Here is a 19,696-nt window from a genome sequence, read left to right on the forward strand (position 1 = left end):
AAACAAGATGAGTCCTCTTCTGCTTTCTAGGAGACTATAAGAAAGGAAACATCTTTTCAAGGACAAGTTCAATATGCTGAACACTTACAGCATGAAGATGATGAGATCTGTTTACACTGGAAAGTTAAATGGTTAGTAAGAAGTGAGGAAGAACTCTGAAGAGAATTTAAGGCAATTTGTATTTTTCAACAGTTTGTACATAAAGAACAACCATTATTGGAGGAAAAGTCATCTTTGTATCCCAGTGAGAGAGAGAGAGACCTTTCTTTCATAGTATGGTGGTTTTAACATATCTTCTGAAATTGGACTTGGAGGACAGGATTTTTATTTACTATTAAATAGTATTGTCTCTTCCTATATAGCTTGAGTGAGTGTTCCTTATCAAAACAAGTCATACTTCGCTCTATTTCGTATCTGATTTACCTTGTAATTTATAAGCAACCAGAATGTCCATTGTTAAAATAGATGAGAGATCCATTGTGTGAGACAGAATCCTACCAGTGTTGTTGGAAGTCGCATAGTTGTGAAACTTTTTTTGCCAAGCTACAGTTTAATAGTAAAATAGTCCCTCTAGTAACAGCATGTGTGTTGAGTGCAAGTTTGTGGCTTGGAAGTGGCCTTCCTTTTGAATGGTGGTGTAAATTAAAAACCTGAGGGAAAGCGATTATGGCAAGATTTCTGTTAATATTTAGATGGATTTTATTGCTTCTCCCTATGGCCCACATCTACAATCTGCAAAGAACAGCCTGGAATTAATAACATGAACTGTGTCTTGTATTAACATGTCTATATGTAACAATTGCCTGCAGTCATGCTTTTTGCTTACACAGGTAGAAGTCACCTGCTGTAGTCACAACCTCCAATGAAGATATTAGAAGTGGGAGAGTACTGCCTTTGATGGATCATTTGCCCCCTCCCCCAGATCCTAGTGCTCATTCTACAGGAACCACAGGGACAGGATGGGAACAATCACTTTTTCTGCATACCCTTTCTGCCCTCTGAATCTGTTTCTCTTTAAAGTTGAACTCTAACCATGAATGTAGGTTGAAACCAGGTGCCCTTCCTCCTGGTCTGGGGTGCCATTCCCCAAGCCTACCTGTCTTGTGGTCTGAAAACCCTTCCCCTTATTAAAGAAGCTTTCCAAAAAACTTCATAGCCTGCACCTTATCAAGCTTTCTGTTTTTCCAGTAACCATCCAAGTTCTCTCTCTGGTATGCAAACCAAAACACTGCCTGAAGTCTTTACAAGACTTTATCTTGGGAAAATATAAATAAGTGTACATGGCACCTAATGGAAAACACCACAGAAAAGAAGGCTCCCATTACATTTATTTCTTTTGCATAAATTTCAAAATCAAATGGCCAGATCCTTAAGCAGGGGTAAAATGGTATGGCTTAAGGGAAGTTCACAGAACCTTCTACTCGTGTCTTGTATCATCTGTTTCCCCACACATTCAAACAGTGGTGATAAATCTTTTGGCCTGGTGGTCCAGATGAGTGGCACAGAGTTGGTGTGCAGGTTGTACTGGGTACTGCCCCCTCCTGCTGGGACTTGGCCTGGAGGGCCCAGCACTGTCCCATCCCTCCCACCACATGCTGGGATTAGGCTGTGGGGGCAGTGTCAGGCCCCCAGCATCCTGCAGCATGAAGGGCCTGGGGCTGTCCAGGGGTCTGGTAGCAGGGGATCAGCGACACTCCTCTTGCCCTGAATTTCTGGACCCATGATGATCTTTGACCCCATGGGCCAGGGGTTGAGCACCCCTAGATTAAAATATTCACTCTTGACAATGCTGTAATCTACTGAGAGGTTTTACTTCTTAAAATTTACTTACTTTTAGTTAAATGTGTCATGTATGGTATGATTTAGTACATCAGAATGATAAGCTCTGTTGAATTACGCTGTTAATTTGTGCAATGATTAAACACACATCAGAACTGTGACATAAAACATGTACCTTTTTCCCTAGAAATCAGGTGGTGAAGATTGGGGTGTGCATTATATGCGAGTACATGGATTGCTACAAATCTGGACACTTGATGGCAAGAGAGCAAGAGCTACTGACATGGCTCTGGGAGCCACAGCAATTAATGCTGCCACCATTCCCCCTGCTGCCAAGTCTCCAGACACCAGTTGCATGATGTGGCACTAGATCATGCCAGCATGTGAGGTCAGTCCACAAGCTTCATTCACCAGGTGGAGCTGGTAGTTCAGCTCCCTAGCTGCGGTACTCATTTACCAATGCTATAAAGCAAGATCTTTCCTTCATGCTGCCTTTCAAAAGCAGGAGGTGCATTATATTCTGGGATGCAATATATGCAGGTATGTAGGGTATTATGCAAGTTCTGTCCAATCAGTCTTCACCACCTACCAGCAAAATAACTATGGTTGCTTGGCAATATTCACATTTCTCTCACACACACGCACGCACGCACGCACGCTCGGTGCTCTGAGATAAAGACATGGAGTGTTTATACACATCAGGGGGTGGGGGGGGAAAGAGGTGGGCGTGGGCTTGAATAAGCTTTAGATAAAGCACCCCCACTGCCATTTTGATGCTTATGGACATTGATACACAAAGTGCGGGAGGCTGCAAGGCCGTAGTAATTGCCACACCTCTAGCAGACTGGATTAATAGTCTGCTCCAACACAATCAAATTATTGTGCATTGGAGCAACCTCTTCCCTCTTGTGTGTATAGGCACCCATGGTGACTTCAAAAGTACATCATGTTTTACTGACAACTAGCTGCAGCTTTTCCTATGCGCCTGTGTGAATGTTCTTTGTCACAACAACAGTTCTGCTCGGTTCTATTTCTTACTTGAATTTAAGCTCGTAGTTTATAATTTTTTCATTAATATAGATCAGAGATCCACTGTCACAGATATGACATCATAAAATACTGAGGGCCTGTAACAGATGAGAGGAGGGGATTGGAATATGAAGTGCAATGGGGAGAAACAAACATTTCAATCACTACAGGAACAAGTTTTCCAGTGAAATATCTATTGCCTTATTCAGCCAACACAAGTGAAGAAAGCAAAGCACAAAAGTCTTTGCTGCTCTGGGTCTAGTAGTAGTGTTTTTACACAATCTTATCCCCAGGTTCTACCCCAACCCTGGGCAGAGTGGCCAAGAAGAGGGTTTGGGAGAGGTAAGCAACTGATCTTACAACCCCTAGAAAGAGGGGGAGGTAGCTATGGAGGGAGATAGGCTTGTTAGAAATAGAGCACGCACTGATGGAGGAAGAGTGAGGAATAAAAGCAACACAGTAATTAGATTAGATAGTATGAGATGAATGGGTACAGAGGAATGATTAGGGAAAGCAGGTGGAAAACGTATATACTGGATGCAGACTGTGTGGGATGACTGAGAAACAGATGGTGGAGGAGAAGCAAAAAGAAGATAGATCTTACAAGAATAACAGCTTGGGGAAAAGGGGAAAGTGAAGAGAAACACAATGGAGCAGAAGATAGGAGTAGTGAGCACCATGGGGAGAGTCTGCTTAGTGCAGTAAAAAAAGCAAAAAGAGAAAATTAAGTCACAGATTAAGCAGATAAACAGAACAGCAGATTGAGTAGGCAGAGCAGGAAATACTTGGCAGCCAGGCACAGTAGTAGTTCACAGGTAAAGATATGGCACAACAGCAAGCTGAGGCAAAATGCCTTTAGTAGCAGAGCAAGATTATACCCATCACTGCCTCCCCCACCCAATTCTTTTTTTCCTAACACAGAACCAGTAAGAGACAATAGTGCTCCCCAGTAGTCTTTTCAAGTATTGCTAGCATCTGTAATGATTGCCCTTTCTATTATGACTCTTTATTTGGTCTCCTATACACATGCAGTTACAAATAGCCAATTGTTGTAATGCTTGGATTCCCGGGGCAGCCATGACACTCCCGGCAGCCATGCAACCCTTACCCTGCTCTAGCTCTGAGGTGCCCGCCCTCCCTTTCAGTTGCCATGCCTTGATGCATTTGATCAAAAGGAAGGCTGTTTAAGGGTCCTAGAGCAAGTCCCAGTTCTACTGGCCTCTCCCAGGCCTTGCTGTATTCCATTCTACCCCTCTCGGGCCAAGTGGGCCTTCCTGACTTGTCTGTGGTCCCCAGGACACCTATAGCCCTAAGGGGTAGTTACAGCCTCCGACCTCCCATACAACCATGCCATGCCTTGCAGGTGTTACTGTACAATTGCTCCCTTGTCCCTTTTCTCCAGTTGGGTATTTTAGTCCAGGCCCATTGTGCTAGACCTGCTTTCTGGGCACCAGTTCTTATCTCAATTTACTTCAGTCCTAGGCCCCTGGCCTCAGCCTTGCTTTAGGTACTGGACTCCTTGACCCAATCTGGCTTGAATTGCACTCAGCTATAGTCCTTCCATAGGCTACCACCCTATACGGCTCAAACCCAGTCTATGTCTCAAGCCCTTAGCAGGGCTGAAGACACTCTTGGGATCTCTGTCAGTCCCTGATAGTCCTAAACCCAAACTGCTGTAAAGAAATAAGCCCTCCAGCTATAATAAACTAAACTAGGTCCAAACATGAACAGGAACCTACTGTAGAAGCAGTGAGACTTGTCCTTGCCCTGGGTTATATCCCCCCGATAGCAGCCTCCAGTGCCTTACTTGCATCCTGAAGGCAGCCCAAGAGTCAGCAGAGCCCCTTCCTACACCATGCAGCCAGGAACGCTTCCCATTGCAGCTTGCTTGGCCAGACTGTCTGACCTGGCCCAGGCCCTAGGCTTATATGCTGCCTCAGCCCTGCCCCTTTTGGTCAGGTGGTGCTGCAGCCCTGCAGGGGTTTATCATTAGGGCCCCAAGGCTGGTTGCCATGGGAGCTGGTGACGGCTGTCCCAGAAGCCTCCCTGCTCCATGAGCTATAGGCTCTGCCCTAGTGGCCCGTTTCCTTAGCTGCCTAGCCTCTTGCAGCCAACTCTCGCCAGGCAGAGTTCTCACCAGCTGCAGGTGCACCCTTTTATGCTAAGGGGCAGTTCCCTACTTAGGCAGCCAGTGCTGTAGCAATGAAGTTAGGCACCCAGGGGAAAGCCTGCAGCAGCAGCCCGCCCCCTTCCCCCCCTCCCCAAATCTAGGGGGGAATGTGCCCCCATGTTTGCCCAGAAGTGCACACAGTGGCAGAAGCCACCCTTCCTCCATCCCCACACCTGCCAAAACAAGCTGCTCGTGGTCCATCCTGTGCCTTGCCCTGGCTGGCAGTGCCTGTTGGCGCCTGGGGCGCTTGCCCTACTCCCCACCCCCCCTTGCTACGGCACTGTAGGCAGCGGTGTTTCTTTGCTGCCTGCCTCCTTGTGGCTAGCCCCTGCTCTGCTGTCTGGGCTGTGTCTGCTGCCGTTTCTCTCCTTAAAAGAACCCAAGTCTCCATACTACACCAGTGGAACAACTTTCTTCAGGCACTTCCTATGATCATGTCTTATCACTAATTATGACAACTTCCTCTCAGGGTTTCTTGAGACCCACCTGTCACAAGTACTGTAAGAACTCAAATGAATGAACTATGGCTGGTTTAACAGGATACACCTCTTGCCCTCAAGCCTCTTGTTGTCTCTGGTCTTGCATGAGAAGCTCTTTGGGGCAGAAAAATAGTCTACAGATGGGTTTGCACAGCATAAGATTTCAATCCTCACTAAAACTGCTGAACAACAGATATTTGATATAGTAATCTTTAATCCAGCATTTTGTACAGACAAGGTATTGTGAAAAAAAACCCAAAAATTCTTTGCAGCACCTCCAGGACTGTGTTGCAGGTAGAAAGACCTTGAAACAAAGCAAGCAAGCAAGCAATCCATAAAGCCAAGCTCTCTCTTAAGTAATCTTAATGAAATGTAATTTAGCCGGAAAAAATCCAGGGCCACAGTATCTTTCAAGATCAGGAAAATGATAGGCCAAATGTATGATTGTAAATCCCTGGCCCCCAGCACATGGCATGCTCAGCCATACTGCAGAAGATTCAGTCCCAAGCTAACAAAGTTGCCAAGTGTTCATTAGAAATGTTGTTCAGTCAGAACCAATGTGCAATAATTCACATATGAACACTTTAGAAAGTGCAGCAAAAGCCTGTTACCAATGATTTTGTCTATGTAAACTCAGTTTGCACCATTTCTTAACTTCAAAGAACAATTTTTACATTACATATTTATAGGCTAGAGCATTATTTCTCACTCTCTAGACTCTAGGCACTCCTCTGTAACATTTAGGAATTTAGTGGCAACTTGTTAAAAAAAATAATTTATTACAGTGCTCACCTCCTTGCCCATGATTCTGGAAGGAACAAGTAAGCACTTGTCTCCTTGCCCCTTGTGACAACCTTAAGAGGATCTCATAACATCCTGGTTGAGAATCACAAGGCTGGAGTGACCTTTCTTCCACTTTTCATCCATTTTGAAGAATCTATATATTATTTACATTAGTGAAATAACCAATGTAAACAAGTGTTGTTTTCAACTGAGATGGCACTCTTCAAATTTATAATAAAAAAAACAACTTATTGAACACTTAAAAACAAAAAAAATGCAAAGAACTGATGCAAACCGAGTTTATTCTCCAGTCTGAAGACTAAAATACTGCAATTCCAAACTCCCCAGTAAACTGCTATTTACAGGAGTGGCATTAAAATGTAGGCTGAAAATAATGTAAACAGCACTGAATGGGTCTCATAATAGAACTATATTTATTTACACATTAAAAAAAATCTCCTTACATAAAATCCATTAACATTTAGTAATTTAAAATTTTTTCTTATGCCTTTGCTACATATAAACTACTTAGAGCCACTTTAAAAGATTTCTGATCCATTTCAGTTTACTTGTTTCTCTACTCAAATTTGGAAACATTTAGGAAAGTAAAAAAAAATTAGCCTATCAAAATGTTTCCCTTTTCAACAGCAAATTCAACTGTACAGATTATTCCTTCAACAGTAGGGACTAAATTAGGAGACCTTTATCCTGGAGTTTTTACTCTAGCTCTGGCCCATTATGCCACATCATCTCACCCATGAAGCTTCCCATTGGTCCAGAAATTTGGGGCAAGGAAGGAGTGGCACCACTCTCCTGTAGCCAAATTTCAAGACAGAGAGAGCCCTGGGCCCTACATGCTGTATCAGATGCTTAGTCCCAGCATGCGGTAGGCAGGAGGGGTGCCCCTGGGATGATGCCTGATCCAGCTCGCAGACAGGCTCCATGCCACTCACCTGGCCTACAGGACCAGAAGATTGAGCACCACTGCCCTAACAACTTTTGTTAAAAAATCATGGAAAGGCCCCTTGCCACCCAGGCCCCAGGACAGCCACACACCCACCAGCTGTGCCAGGTCCTCGGCAACAGCTGCAAGAGGCTCTGGCTGCCCCCATCCTCCTGCACTCCCCACTCCTGCCCTGCCGCCCACACCCCCCAACCCCATGATCACCCCCAGCACCACTCCAGGACACACGCAAAGGTCAAACAGTACAAACTTTATTTATACAACAAAACACCCCATCCCTCCTCCCTCAATGAACACAACCCCCTCCCACAGAGTGCCCCTCCACCACCCTCCCCACCAACACTAAAAACCCTGTTCCCCAAATTTCACACACCCTTGACATACCTGACCCTGTGCCCGAGTCCATCTGTAAGGGGCTGATGGGTCGGGCCACCCAGGGCAGACAGGCAGCCAGCACCCCAGCCGTAGACAGTTTCTCTACGGGTCCAGGGGCTGTGGCAAAAGCTGGGGATGCCTGTGGCTTGCAGGCAATGCGGGACCTGCTTTAGGCTGCTGCGGGGCAGTGGGCAGGACCCACAGGTCCTGTGGGGCCAGAGTTGGGGGCCAAGCAGAGTGGGGCATGGGCACAGCCTCTGCTGGGCAGCCAGCTGCTGCTCCAGAAGCTCCACATGCTGCTGCTCCAGGGCCGCCAGCTCAGCCCAGTGAGCCTGGCATGCCCACAGCTGCACCTCCTCCTGGGCAGCCTCCCAGATGAAGTCCTCTGCCCACCATGCACGCTGGTCTGCCACCCAGCCCTCCACTGCGACCACCAGCTGCTGGAGCAGGTGGGTCCCATCCTGGCTGTGCCACTGGTGCAGCTGGCACCTCCAGGCAGCTCCACTGGGGGCATACGGGGCTTGCTGGTGTGCTACAGCCACAGGCAGCTCCTGCCAGCTCCCTTGAGTGCGTGCCCCAAGGCACAAAATGGCTGCAGGCTTTTATACCTTGCAGCTAGAGGCTGCCAGAGAGCAGCCAAGCCCAGCAGCAGACAGGGCCAGGCAGGAGTCCTGGGGCTGGGCTTCAGCTGGCCCCAGTGGCTGGGCAGCCCCAGTTGGGAAGCTCCTGCATTACTGCGTAGTAAGGCATCTACATGTGTTACTGTGCAGTAACTAATCGGGCATAAATTTGCTACATGGATCATGCAGGTATCAAATTTATGCGCAAGTCAATGTAAGCCGCCATAGTTACTACGCAGTACAGGCATGCACATGTAGACACGTGCCCATACTGTGCAGTATTTTTTGGTTACTGCTCAATAAATGTGCATATGTAGACACACCCACTGTGTCCAAATGTAGGATTCTTTAGCAAGTAAAGCAGCAGAGGGAAAAGGAATGATTTAACACTTAAAATAAAGCAATATCTGCTTATAATAAACATACAGTTTGCCAAAATTAAGAATAACAGGGTTCATAAGTTTCAGTACAATTATACTTTCAAATGTATCAAACCAACTTCATTCAAGCATTATTTAAGAATGCTGTTGACCTCAGATGTAGGCATTTTCTTATATTTACATATGAAAGCATTTGTTTTTCCAAGACTAACTCCATGGGAGTCTACAAGTACCAAAGACCCAAAACACTTCATTTTATCGTTGTGGGGTTCCCTTTCCATGTTTTTATTTGAAGAAGAAATGCTCTGTGGGCTCCCATTTTCCTCCCTGGGATTTGAGTCAGTTGCCGTAACAGTTTTATTTGTGCCATCAGAAGTGATATTAACTGATGCATCGTTTTCAACATAATTAGCAATAGGTCCATCAACGTACTTGTGAGGGTCCTGGCTAAGCAACAAGACCACAGTCCCTCCAACGTGAAGCACTCTGTCAGTAACAAGACACATGGTTAATCATACATCCTTGTCAAATTCCTCGTTTTATCTAAACTTCTCAAATGGATCAAAGACTACAAAAAATCTGACATTTTATACGGCAAGGCCTTAAGTGTTTAATTGAATTAATATAATTTAACTGCAAATATTAAATCCAACTATTTGTAAAAGTTTTCCTAAGTGGAAAAGCTGGACCCTTATTACCTCATCAGTATTTCTGACCTCAGCCAATGAAAAGGATTAATAAAATAATAATAGTAATAACAACACGTCTAACTTCATTTTTAAAACTGTCCAACGCACTGATGAGAATACTATCTCCCTCAAACAATTTTTCTAGGTCTAACTAATGGAGGCAGAGGCTTTGAGTTGTTTTCTTTTTCCCTAGAAGCTCTAAACTACACCACAAATGAAACACTACCTTCTGCAGAATGGCATACAGCTTTGCAAGGACATCAGGCAGTTTTTAGTTGACTGTTGCCTTAGGACAAGTCAAGGAGAATCATTTTAGAATTCATCATTGAGTCCTACAGATGTTTCATCAAAGGCAGAGGTTGTCAACCAGGAGTAAGCATACCCCTAGAAGTATTTGGGAAGGCTCCAGGGGATACATGGCAGTGGTGTGGAGAAGCACTTCCGGTTTTGCCGCCAGCACTTGGACGTCCTCCCCACCTTGTCCATCAGCCGCCAGGGGACCCCCCCTCCCCAACTCCTGCTCATTGACTGGGTGGAGGACTCCCTCCTTCTTAACCGGCCACCAGGAGTACATCAACCAAAAAAGGTTGAAAATCCCTGATCTAAAGAAAGGAGTCATATTCAGTGTTTTCCAACCCGTGGGTCACAACACAAAAGTGGGTCACAAGAATATATGAAAGGGTCACAAACAATCATGGAAAAATGTGGAAAATAATGGATTGTCTCTGTTACAGGAGAAAAACCATGTGGAACCATGGGTTTCCACTTGTAGGCTGGCAGAGTGCCGTGGGGTTGCAGCCTGGCCAACCAGCATAGGCAAGAGCCACCTCTGGGACCCAGAGCAGGGCACTGAGACCTGCTGCTGCTGTTGCTGCCAGGACCCCTGCACCAGCCACACCAGCAGCAGTGTGAGGAGTAACAGCTGGAGGCAGGGTGGGGAGAAACACCTCCACTGCCCTCATCTCCTCCCACCGCCACTGCTCCTCTCAGGCCATGGCTCTACCCTGGAGGGGAGGTGGAGTGGTGGGTAGCACTGGCGGCCTGAGGGGACCAGTGGCAGCCAGACCATGGCAGCACGGTAGAGCTGCAGCCTGGCACACAAGCAGCTAACAACAGGAGGAGGGGAGGGCAGCACAGCTGCACCCCCCCCCCCCCACACTGTGCCTTACTCCTCCTGCTGCTGGTGGTGTGGCTGGTGCAGGGGCCCTGGTGACATTGTCAGCTGTGGCAGCAAAATGTTTTGACGCCCTGCTTTGGGTCCCATTGGCTGGGCCATAGTGGCAGCTCCTGCCCATGCTGGTCTGGGCAGGCTGCAGCCCTGTGCTCACTGTGGGCACACTCCCCTCCCCTGCCACACGCTCCCACCCCACACAGTGGGGGGCTAGGGCCTGGGTATGGGGAGGCACCCAGTCAGGAGCAAGGGACATCAGCAGGACTGGGGGGTGTGTGTGGAGGACTCTGGGTTGGGACTAAAGGGCACTGGCTTGGCCAGGGGGCTGTGAGTCAGGATTGAGGGGCATCAGCACTTTGCATTGTGCAAAATGAACAATGATGAATGTCACCTGGGAGTAATGGAGGACCACATGTTGATATTGCTGTTACTGTTTTCCTATAGGTGTTGACTTCTGTCTTTAAAATTAAGGCTGTTGAGCTAATTTAAACTTGTGTCCAATACAAGTATTTTGAGCCCAAAATACTTGTGTGATTTCTACTTCAACTATTTACTGGTCAGGACTGCCCATGGATGTTTACAAACAGGTCCTGATTAGGGCTGTCAATTAATTGTGGTTAACACATGATTAACGTGTTAATTGTTGTTCACATTTTTTTTTAAATGTGTTAATAGTGCACATGGTTTTGGAGCCCATGCCTGGGCTCTGCTCTGCCGTCATCACCACCACCTCTGGGCTGCCCTGCAGGGCAGTGGTGGCAGCACAAAGGACTTCAGGGCAGCCCAGATGCAGACTCCAGATGGCTGTAGTGTGTGTGTAGGGGGGTGCATAGACGCACAACCTGCAGGCGGCCAGGAACACAGCCCAGCGGCATGTGGAGCAGTGCCCAGCAGGCAAGTGTGTGAAGGGGAAGGGGTGTGGGGGAGGGAAGCGGCATGCAGGGGGCAGGTTGAGGCCCCCATGGTGAGGGAGCAAGTGAGACAGAGGCAGAACCAGGGGTAGGGGCTGGAGTGAATGGGGCCCTGGGGCCAGGGAAGGTCATGGGATACAGCCATGAGCACGGGGGACTGAATAAGGGCCAAGTACTGAATAAGTATAAGCTGTTACTCTACTGGAATAAGTATAAGCTGTTACTCTACTGGTCTAACAAAAGTAAAGTCTAATAAAATGGCTCAACCTTTTCCATACCATGCTCCCTCCTTCCTAAACCATAAAGAAAGGGAGGATGCCAATAGCTTAAAATTTGTTCTGTTTGTAAAACCCATGCTAAGAACCTGTGATTTAATGAGAGAGACCTGGATTAAAAAACAAACAACGCCCCCCAAACCTTTCAAGTTTATCCCATGGTCTAACTCTACTTTCAAATGCATCCACGCTTGAAAAAAAGAGTCCCCCCTTTTTCACCAAAATAATACCATCAAAATAGAACTGGAATACAGTTACTGCTGCTCTTATTCAAAATATCTTAAGTCTTTTCCAGTATCACTGGGCATGAGCATCAAATATGGATATCCCACTTAGAGAGCCATAAGCTTCTTGGACTCCACCACAGAAATCCCAGCCAGCAGCACAAAAGGTCAAGACAAAAATTTGTCTGAAAAGACAAAATACTAGTAAGCTATATCCACATATGAAGAGAGAGAAACAGACCTATATTTGTTAAGAGCAGGAAGAGGGGGAAGTTCTGTCACCACAGACTAGGAAAAAAGACTCTCAGTTCCTGAACATCCATCAAGGATGCATACCAGGGATGTTCCCTGACAGCTCTCACGGCTGTCAGAGCTTCCATGGTTTGCCAGGGGAGATATGCAGCCCCTTCAGTGACAGTCTGCAGAGGCAGTTTTATGAGAAGTAAAGCAACGTAGACAGGATTTCTGTGAATACGTTTTTAGGTCCAGACCACAGGATACAGATCATTGAGAATAAATAAAACTCTCTCTCTTTCTATTTATTTTCTTTTTAATGATCAAGATCATATGACCTTCAAAAGTGTTTCAAATATTACACATACCTTTCCATTTCTCGAAGAATGTCTGGTACAAGTTTTATGTCTTTTGTTATCATGAACTTTTTCCCAAAAGGAACATCCGAAATGACAACATCAATGCTTTCTGAAGGGAATGGCAATGCTGCAGAATAAAAAGTCAAATTCTTATGTTTACTTAGAAAAGAAGGCAATTAGCTAGTAGCTATAGTTCAAGTACATTGAAAATAAAGATCCTCTCTCACACAGCATTTAATTCTTCAATATTATGAGTCTGCTGGACCAGCACATACACTTCTCTGCACAAAATGAACTATTCCAACCAGATCTATCTTACAACACCTTCAGCTCTCCTGTGAAATATGGAAATTCATTTCCACATAGGAAAAAGATTATAATCTTTGCATTTTCCTATGCCTGAAGGGTGAATGTGCCCAAAAGCTTGCAAATAAAGACATTTTTTTTTTAAATATCTAGTTGGTCAAATAAAAGATATCACCTTTGCCATTAGTTCTGGTTTCTTTTGCCTGTAGACTAATATAACCTGTATACCTTTCACAGACTGAACACTTAGACCTGATCACAAAAGAAGTCTTGAACCCTGCTCTAACCCAAATGGCTTTCATCTCCAAGAGAATCCACACCACAGACAGAAAAGAAGGTGTCAATGACAGAGAGAAGTATTACAATTATGAAGTCAATCTCCATATGGACCTATAGAAAATCATGGAATCACAGAAAATTAAGGTTGGAAGAGACCTCAGGTGATCTAGTCCAACACCCTGCTGAAAGCAGGACCATCCCAAACTAAATCATCCCAGCCAAGTCTTTGTCTAGGTGGGTCTTAAAAACCTCCAACGATGGATATTCTAAAACCTCTCTGGGTAGCCTGTTCCAGTGTTTTACCACTCTTCTCATGAGAGAGTTTTTCCTAATGTCTAAACTTCTCTTGCTGCAACTTGAGACCACTGGTCCTTGTTCTGTCATCTGCCACCACTGAGAACAGTGTGGCTCCATCCTCTTTGGAACCAGCCTTCAGGTAGCTGAAGGTTACTATTAAATCTCTCAGTCTTTGATACCTCTATGGTGAGGGAGGGACTGGGGCAGTGGCAGGAGCTGCCCAGCTGGGGTGGGGCATGGGCCTGAGCTATGGCTGGCTCACTGGGGGTGGGGGCGGCTCCTGCTGCTGTGCGCACCCCTGGGGAAGGCATAGGGGGCATATGCCCCTGGATTTATGCGTGTGGGGTGAGCCGGAGGCTACGCTGGCCTCTTCCCAGCATGGGGGGAGGGGGGCTGGGGCAGGGCTGCGCTTGGGGCAGGCAGCAGTGCTAGAAGGCGGGGGCTGCAGGGTGGTCTACAACCACCCTAAAATTCACTGTAGCCTCCACTTCCCAGAGCTGCCCCCACCCGCCCACAGCGCAGCCCTGGGACAGCCCTCACCCCCAGGAAGAGACCAGCACAGCCCCTGGCCCTAAGCATGCAGTGCGCAGCCCACACTTGCCCCACACACAAATGAGACTGTGTGTATGGGGGGGGCACATGCCCCCCATGCCTCCTCAGGGGAGCACGCAGTGGCTGAGATCCATCCCCACCCCTACCCTCCCATGCCCTCCAGATAAGCTGCCTGTGGCTCCATCCTGCACCCTGCCCTGGCTGGGCAGCGCCTGCCCCAACTCCATTCCTTCCCTCACTGTGGGGGCCTCTATCTGCCCCCCATGCCTCTTCCCCCCAGACTTACTGGCTGGATGATACTCTCCAAGCTGCTGGGTTGCATTCCTGGCCATGTGCGTGCTGCATTCGTATGCATGCACACAGTATTTAATCAGTGACATTATTGGCCAAAAAAGCTGATTGCCAATAATAGCAATTTTCCTTTCTCAGTGCCAATATTATATGAACCAATATATTGGCGCACCTCTAATCATAACGTTTGCAAAATTGTGTGCTATCCAATTTGAAAAACAAGAGTATGTATTATAGTGCTTTCCTCCTAGCAAAGGGGCTGGGCAGTGGGGTAGGGGATTGGCCGGGCAGGGGATGTGAGCTTGCACTTATATCCTCATGACACTCTTCGGAAGATCTAACAGCACCCCAGGGTTGAGAATCTGCATTAAACATGCAAGTCAACCATCCAGCAGCAGGTGTCATCAGAATGTGTTCCTAACACCGTCAAGCACTTTTCACAGCTGCAAGACGCATCTAAAACAGCTATTCACAGGCAATAAAATGGTATGGTGTCTGTTGATGGATCCAGATACAAACTCCAAACCCCAGCATGGACACATTCTCTTTCATTAGAAAGAAACTGATGCAAACATGTTAATTGAAAGTGACATGTTAGATTTTTAATAAAATCTGATTGCAGGTAGGTCTGGCTATTGCCAATTCATTTCAGTTTTATTTGGGCTTCTGTGTTTGAATTTTCCCCAACTGCTTGAGTTTTCCATGCCAGCTCTGTGAACTACTATTTTTCCATGCACCTGAGCTATCTGACAAGGTCAATCTCTTGAGAATGGCTTTAGCTGTTTCCCAGAATGTCCTTGGGTCCAGAGTTAAAACCACTTCACTGCAACTGAAATAGACAGCTATGCAATCTTTCTCAAAAAAGCATAGCATTTACATATCCTGACCAATGACTAAGATATAAAACACAAGGCATTGACTACTTGCTCAACAGAGGGATGGTTTGAGATCAGACTACTTCTATACACCAAGCCAGGCTAAGGGCTCTAAAGCCAATCAGGTATGAAATAGGTTTTACAAGTAAAGAATAAATATATATCCTCCATTTTCAATGTACAAAAAGCTGAAGGTGTCAGACAAAGGGGGGAGGGATTATGCTATCTGCTGTAATATGGGGATAGTCTTTCAGAAGGATAGTTCAGGGCCAGGTTTGGAGGGTTTGTCCAGATTGTCAAAGCAATTACCTTCTCTTAAAATAAGCCCATAAACTGAAAACAAACTGACAGCATCTTCCAGAAAAAAACTAAGGCCATTAAAAATATATTAACTGCCAAAGAGAATAATTCTCCATGTAATTTAACAAGTTATTATGGTGGTTTCTTTGCTAAAAGCTCTGTTACAAGCTGCATTCATAGCACTTTTTTCTGCTGTTATGATAGCGTCTAGAACTTTTACCTAATGCACCAATATCTTTTTTAAACTTGAAATATCACATTAAGGTACAGAATTAATGTTTACATTGCCCTATATTCAGATAGTTTATTTTTACCACAGCACAAAGGGGAGAGAACAGAAAAAGATAGCATGTCACAACCATTAAGGGAAGTCCCCAGTTACAAATGGAAAATCTTGGTTTTACTGTACTGTAATTCTCAGCATTAACTATAATTTCTGGAACTGCTACAATCCTTAATGTCTGCTTTATGATTTGCAGTATTTCCAAATGTTACCTATCACAGAAGCTTTAAGTAACTCAATTTTATCCATCAAGCCTGCAGCCTTAACGTTCTCACATGCACCTTGGAGCTGTGAATCACTTACATCAGTACCCAAGTAATGTACATTCTGTAGAAAGAGAGAAGACAGATAAGGTAGAGAGGATAAACAAAACATTTACTCCATAGAAACAAACCCTCTCCTCCTCCAAAGAAAACCAAGCCCAAACAAACATATTCCTTTTTACACATTATTAATTACTTATTAATTTTACACATTTAATGGCACAGGTTCAAATATTACGGCTTTAGGCAAGATTCAGTCATGCAGCTCTTAGAACAGCCACATGTAACTTAAAATCCCAGAGACGTATGTGGGAAGAGGGAGGAGATTCATAGATTGTAAGGGGCTGGAAGGGACCTCCCAAGATCATCAGGTCCAGCCCCCCTGCACTAGGCAGGAAAGACAACTGCGTCCAGGTGACCCCAGCAAGGTGACTGTCCAGTCTCCTCTTGAAGATTTCCAGGGTAGGTGACGGCACCACCTCTGGAGGGATTTTATTCCACAGTCTGGACAGCCTAACTGTCAAGAAGTTTCTCCTAGTGTTAAGCCTGAAATGGTCTTCCAGAAGCTTGTGGCCATTACTCTTGGTTTTCCCAAAGGGTGAGCCCTTGATGTATTCCCCTGGTATAGCAGTAAGCTACTACCAAGTCCCCTCTCAGCTTTCTCTTTTTTAGGCTGAAGAGGCCCAAGTCTCTCAGCCTTTCCTTGTATGGCTTGCCTTGCAAGTCTCTGATCATATGGGTGGCTCTTCTCTGGACTCTCTCAAACTTTTCCACATCCTTGCTGAAGTGCAGTGTCCAGAACTGGATGCAGTACTTCAGCTGCAGTCTCACCAATGCTAAGTAAAGTGGAAGAATCACTTCCTTGGTTTTGCTTGAGATGCACTGGTTGATGCATGCCCAAGTATGGTTTGCCCAGCTGGTTACAGCACTGTACTCACGGCTCATGTTCATATGTTGTTCTATTATTACCCCTAGGTCCCTTTCAGTTGTGGTGCTAGTCTGTTTGGCGCCACCAAGCCTGCAAGTATGTTGAGGATTGTTCGTCGCCAGATGGAGCACTTTACACTTTTGTGCCATAGTTGTGCCCTTCCAGTTCTGGGTTGCTCCAGACAATGGGTGGGGGGGTGGAATTCTGACTTACAACAGCACATCCCTAGTTACTTATAGGAACTAAACTGCTTATGGTTCTTGTAATACACTGTGCTGTGGCACTATCCCAGAAGTAACCTCTACTCTGGCAAGCATAAGCATCTTTTGAATACAGCCTGCAGCTGTATGTCTCTGCTCCTGCACTGAGGGAATTCTCCCCTATTTAGGTACAAGGCTTTAAGAGTCTTATCACCCTGCTAAGACCCCTTCACCTGGGTAAAAACACTAGAGCAGGTGAAAGAATCTCAATGTAGACTAAGATTCTCCAATAGCTTGCAATGGCTTTGGTGACAGTATATAGGACTGAGCTCTTTATATATCTTGGAAATATTTTTAAACTAAAACTTACCTATAAAACCCCAAAGAAACCTGCAAGTTTTTGTAAATAAACCTGGCTCCAATTTTCCAGCAAGAACACACACTTAAATTACAAGTTACATTCTTAAAATAAACATACAATAGAACTGCGATGCCATCTTATTAACATCCTACCTATTAGGACCTTAGAACTTACAGGCCATTCTTTTGCAGCTTCCAAGAGTATTGTTCCCAATCCACACATGGGGTCTAACACAAATGCACCAGCCTGGAAACAAAAATAAGAAGGATATTATACACAAAGCAAGACAACATCAATTTGTCTTCTGATTCAACAAGCCCACTCTGACGATGGGCTGAATACCCAGAAATTCCCATTGAAAAAAAAAAAAAGGTTGACAATAAACAGCAAAATTACAAGATCAAATTCAGTATAACACAACATAATGAAAATAATCAGTAAAGACAGTATCACATGAAACATGGCACATGTTTCCATACAGTCTTTGAGGTAAAGTTTATTTTTAGATATTAATGGAATGTATCTACTATATAAATTTATGTGGGAGAAGCTCAAAATGTTTAGCTTTTCTGAAACAACAATTACCATATTTATTCAAACCTAAGACAAGGTCCCCTCCCCCCCAGTCAGCATGGAGTGGGGGCTCATCTACGATTTATGTACAATGGTGGGGGGGGGCAGGTGGCTGCTATGGATCCTGGGTCAGGGCCAGAGCCAGACCCACAGCAGCCATTCCCTCCCCCTTCCACTTGCCTTTTGCAGCTTCTAGCCCTCTCTTGCTTCCTTCCCCCGACCTTACTTTCAGGTGCAGCTCAGCTCTGGCTTGGGCTTGGGCTAGATTCCCCCCCTGGCATGGAGCACATGGAAACTCCATCCCCTGTCCCACCACTGCTGCATGGCCTGGCAAGGGCTACACTTCCACATGCTGTGCTCCATGACCCAGGAGGGAACAGAGCCTGAGCAGTCTGATAGTAAGAGGGTAGGGAGAAAGAGACTGTGGGGCGTTGAGGGGGGAGGGAGAGAGACTGTGAGGAACTTCAGGTCGGGGGGTCCAGGTTGCTTTCATCAGACCATCTCTGAGACCTTCAAATGTTTTCTGAAATCCAGATTTAATACTGCTGTGCTGCCTAGAGGGCCAGTGGTGTTAAGAGGAAAATTATATCCAATTTTTCCTAACAGATTTCCATCAGCTTACCACTATTCCCACTAGCTGAGCCACAAAATCCTCAGCTCTCAGACAAACACCACTCTTTTTTATGCAGGACCCTATATTGTTAGTTAGTGCTAATCTGTATTAATGTTTGCTTACACTGATTTCAGCAAGAGATGCCATAGCCCAAGCTATAGTAGAGCGCAGTCCTGCAGTTTTGATGTACTCTCTATTTGACAGTGGAAGTCTGCAAACAATAACCAAGGTGAGATACCAAGCTGAGACAGTCCACATAAAAAGGAAATCCTAAAGAAATTATCTTCTTAGGCCTGTGTCTTGTCATACATAAAAGCCTTAATGTAGTCATATTCACTGAAACTCAAACAAAAGGAAAAGTCAGTGGATACTGTACTTTTGAAAAAAAAGACCACTGGATTTAGCTGCCTATTTAAGGCTCTTATTTCAGAAAACTTTGGCTGAGATAGTCACATGAACACTAGATAAATTATATGATCTAAATTTATGACAGTCCAAGTGATACTAATTAAGTAAAAATAAATTACAGCAGCCAACTTGATTCTCTCATTTATTAAAAAAATGAAATGTCCAATGTACATGCTATGGGACAAGAATATTTACCTGAAGACAGGAATCCCCACCACAGAATACTCGTCATTTAAATGGACAAAAATCTGAAATAATAATAAAAACAAAAGTTACAAAATAAAGATTTCATTTTAAAGTTAATATGCTAGCAGTTTTAGACAATTTAAACTAGACAAAATGCCATTTCTTTGACCTTCATAAAAGCCTAAACCTATTAAAAACACCACACTATTAGAAATTAGGTAGGAACAGTAGGTTACCCAAATTTAAATAGTTTTAAAATAGTAAGTTAAGCAAGTCCTATAGACATTGTATGTCAAGTAGGAGTTTATCACTAGACTTCTATCTCAAGTAATCAAGTAATGCACCCCTTTTTTCCTTTTTTACTCTTCTGTAGTAGTAAACAACATACTGAATATACCTTTCAGAATATAAAGATCCCTTGCATATTCTCTTAATATTAAGCAAGTTTTACAAAGGCCCATAAGAAGTACTTGGGAGAGAACATTGGGGTGGCCAGGGATGGGATCTTTCCAAAACTCTGACCAAAAAAAAAAAAAAAA

General features: G+C 45.0%; 1 protein-coding gene across 1 annotated transcript in view; it reads right to left on the minus strand.

The window, feature by feature from the left end:
* Positions 1–8,656: 8,656 nt before the first annotated feature.
* The window catches only part of THUMPD2 (THUMP domain containing 2), a 36,004-nt gene continuing 24,964 nt past the window's right edge, over positions 8,657–19,696 (minus strand). The window contains exons 4-9 of the mRNA XM_019516197.1: positions 19,167–19,219; positions 18,687–18,774; positions 17,552–17,623; positions 15,838–15,952; positions 12,452–12,569; positions 8,657–9,065 (exon numbers count right to left, since the gene is read on the minus strand). Coding sequence (XP_019371742.1) covers positions 8,711–9,065; positions 12,452–12,569; positions 15,838–15,952; positions 17,552–17,623; positions 18,687–18,774; positions 19,167–19,219 — 801 coding nt within the window. The 3' untranslated portion in view covers positions 8,657–8,710. The remainder of the gene's footprint in view (positions 9,066–12,451; positions 12,570–15,837; positions 15,953–17,551; positions 17,624–18,686; positions 18,775–19,166; positions 19,220–19,696) is intronic.

The sequence above is a fragment of the Gavialis gangeticus genome, unplaced genomic scaffold (genome assembly GCF_001723915.1).
Source record: "Gavialis gangeticus isolate Ggan-Ray unplaced genomic scaffold, GavGan_comp1, whole genome shotgun sequence".
NCBI lineage: Eukaryota > Metazoa > Chordata > Crocodylia > Gavialidae > Gavialis > Gavialis gangeticus.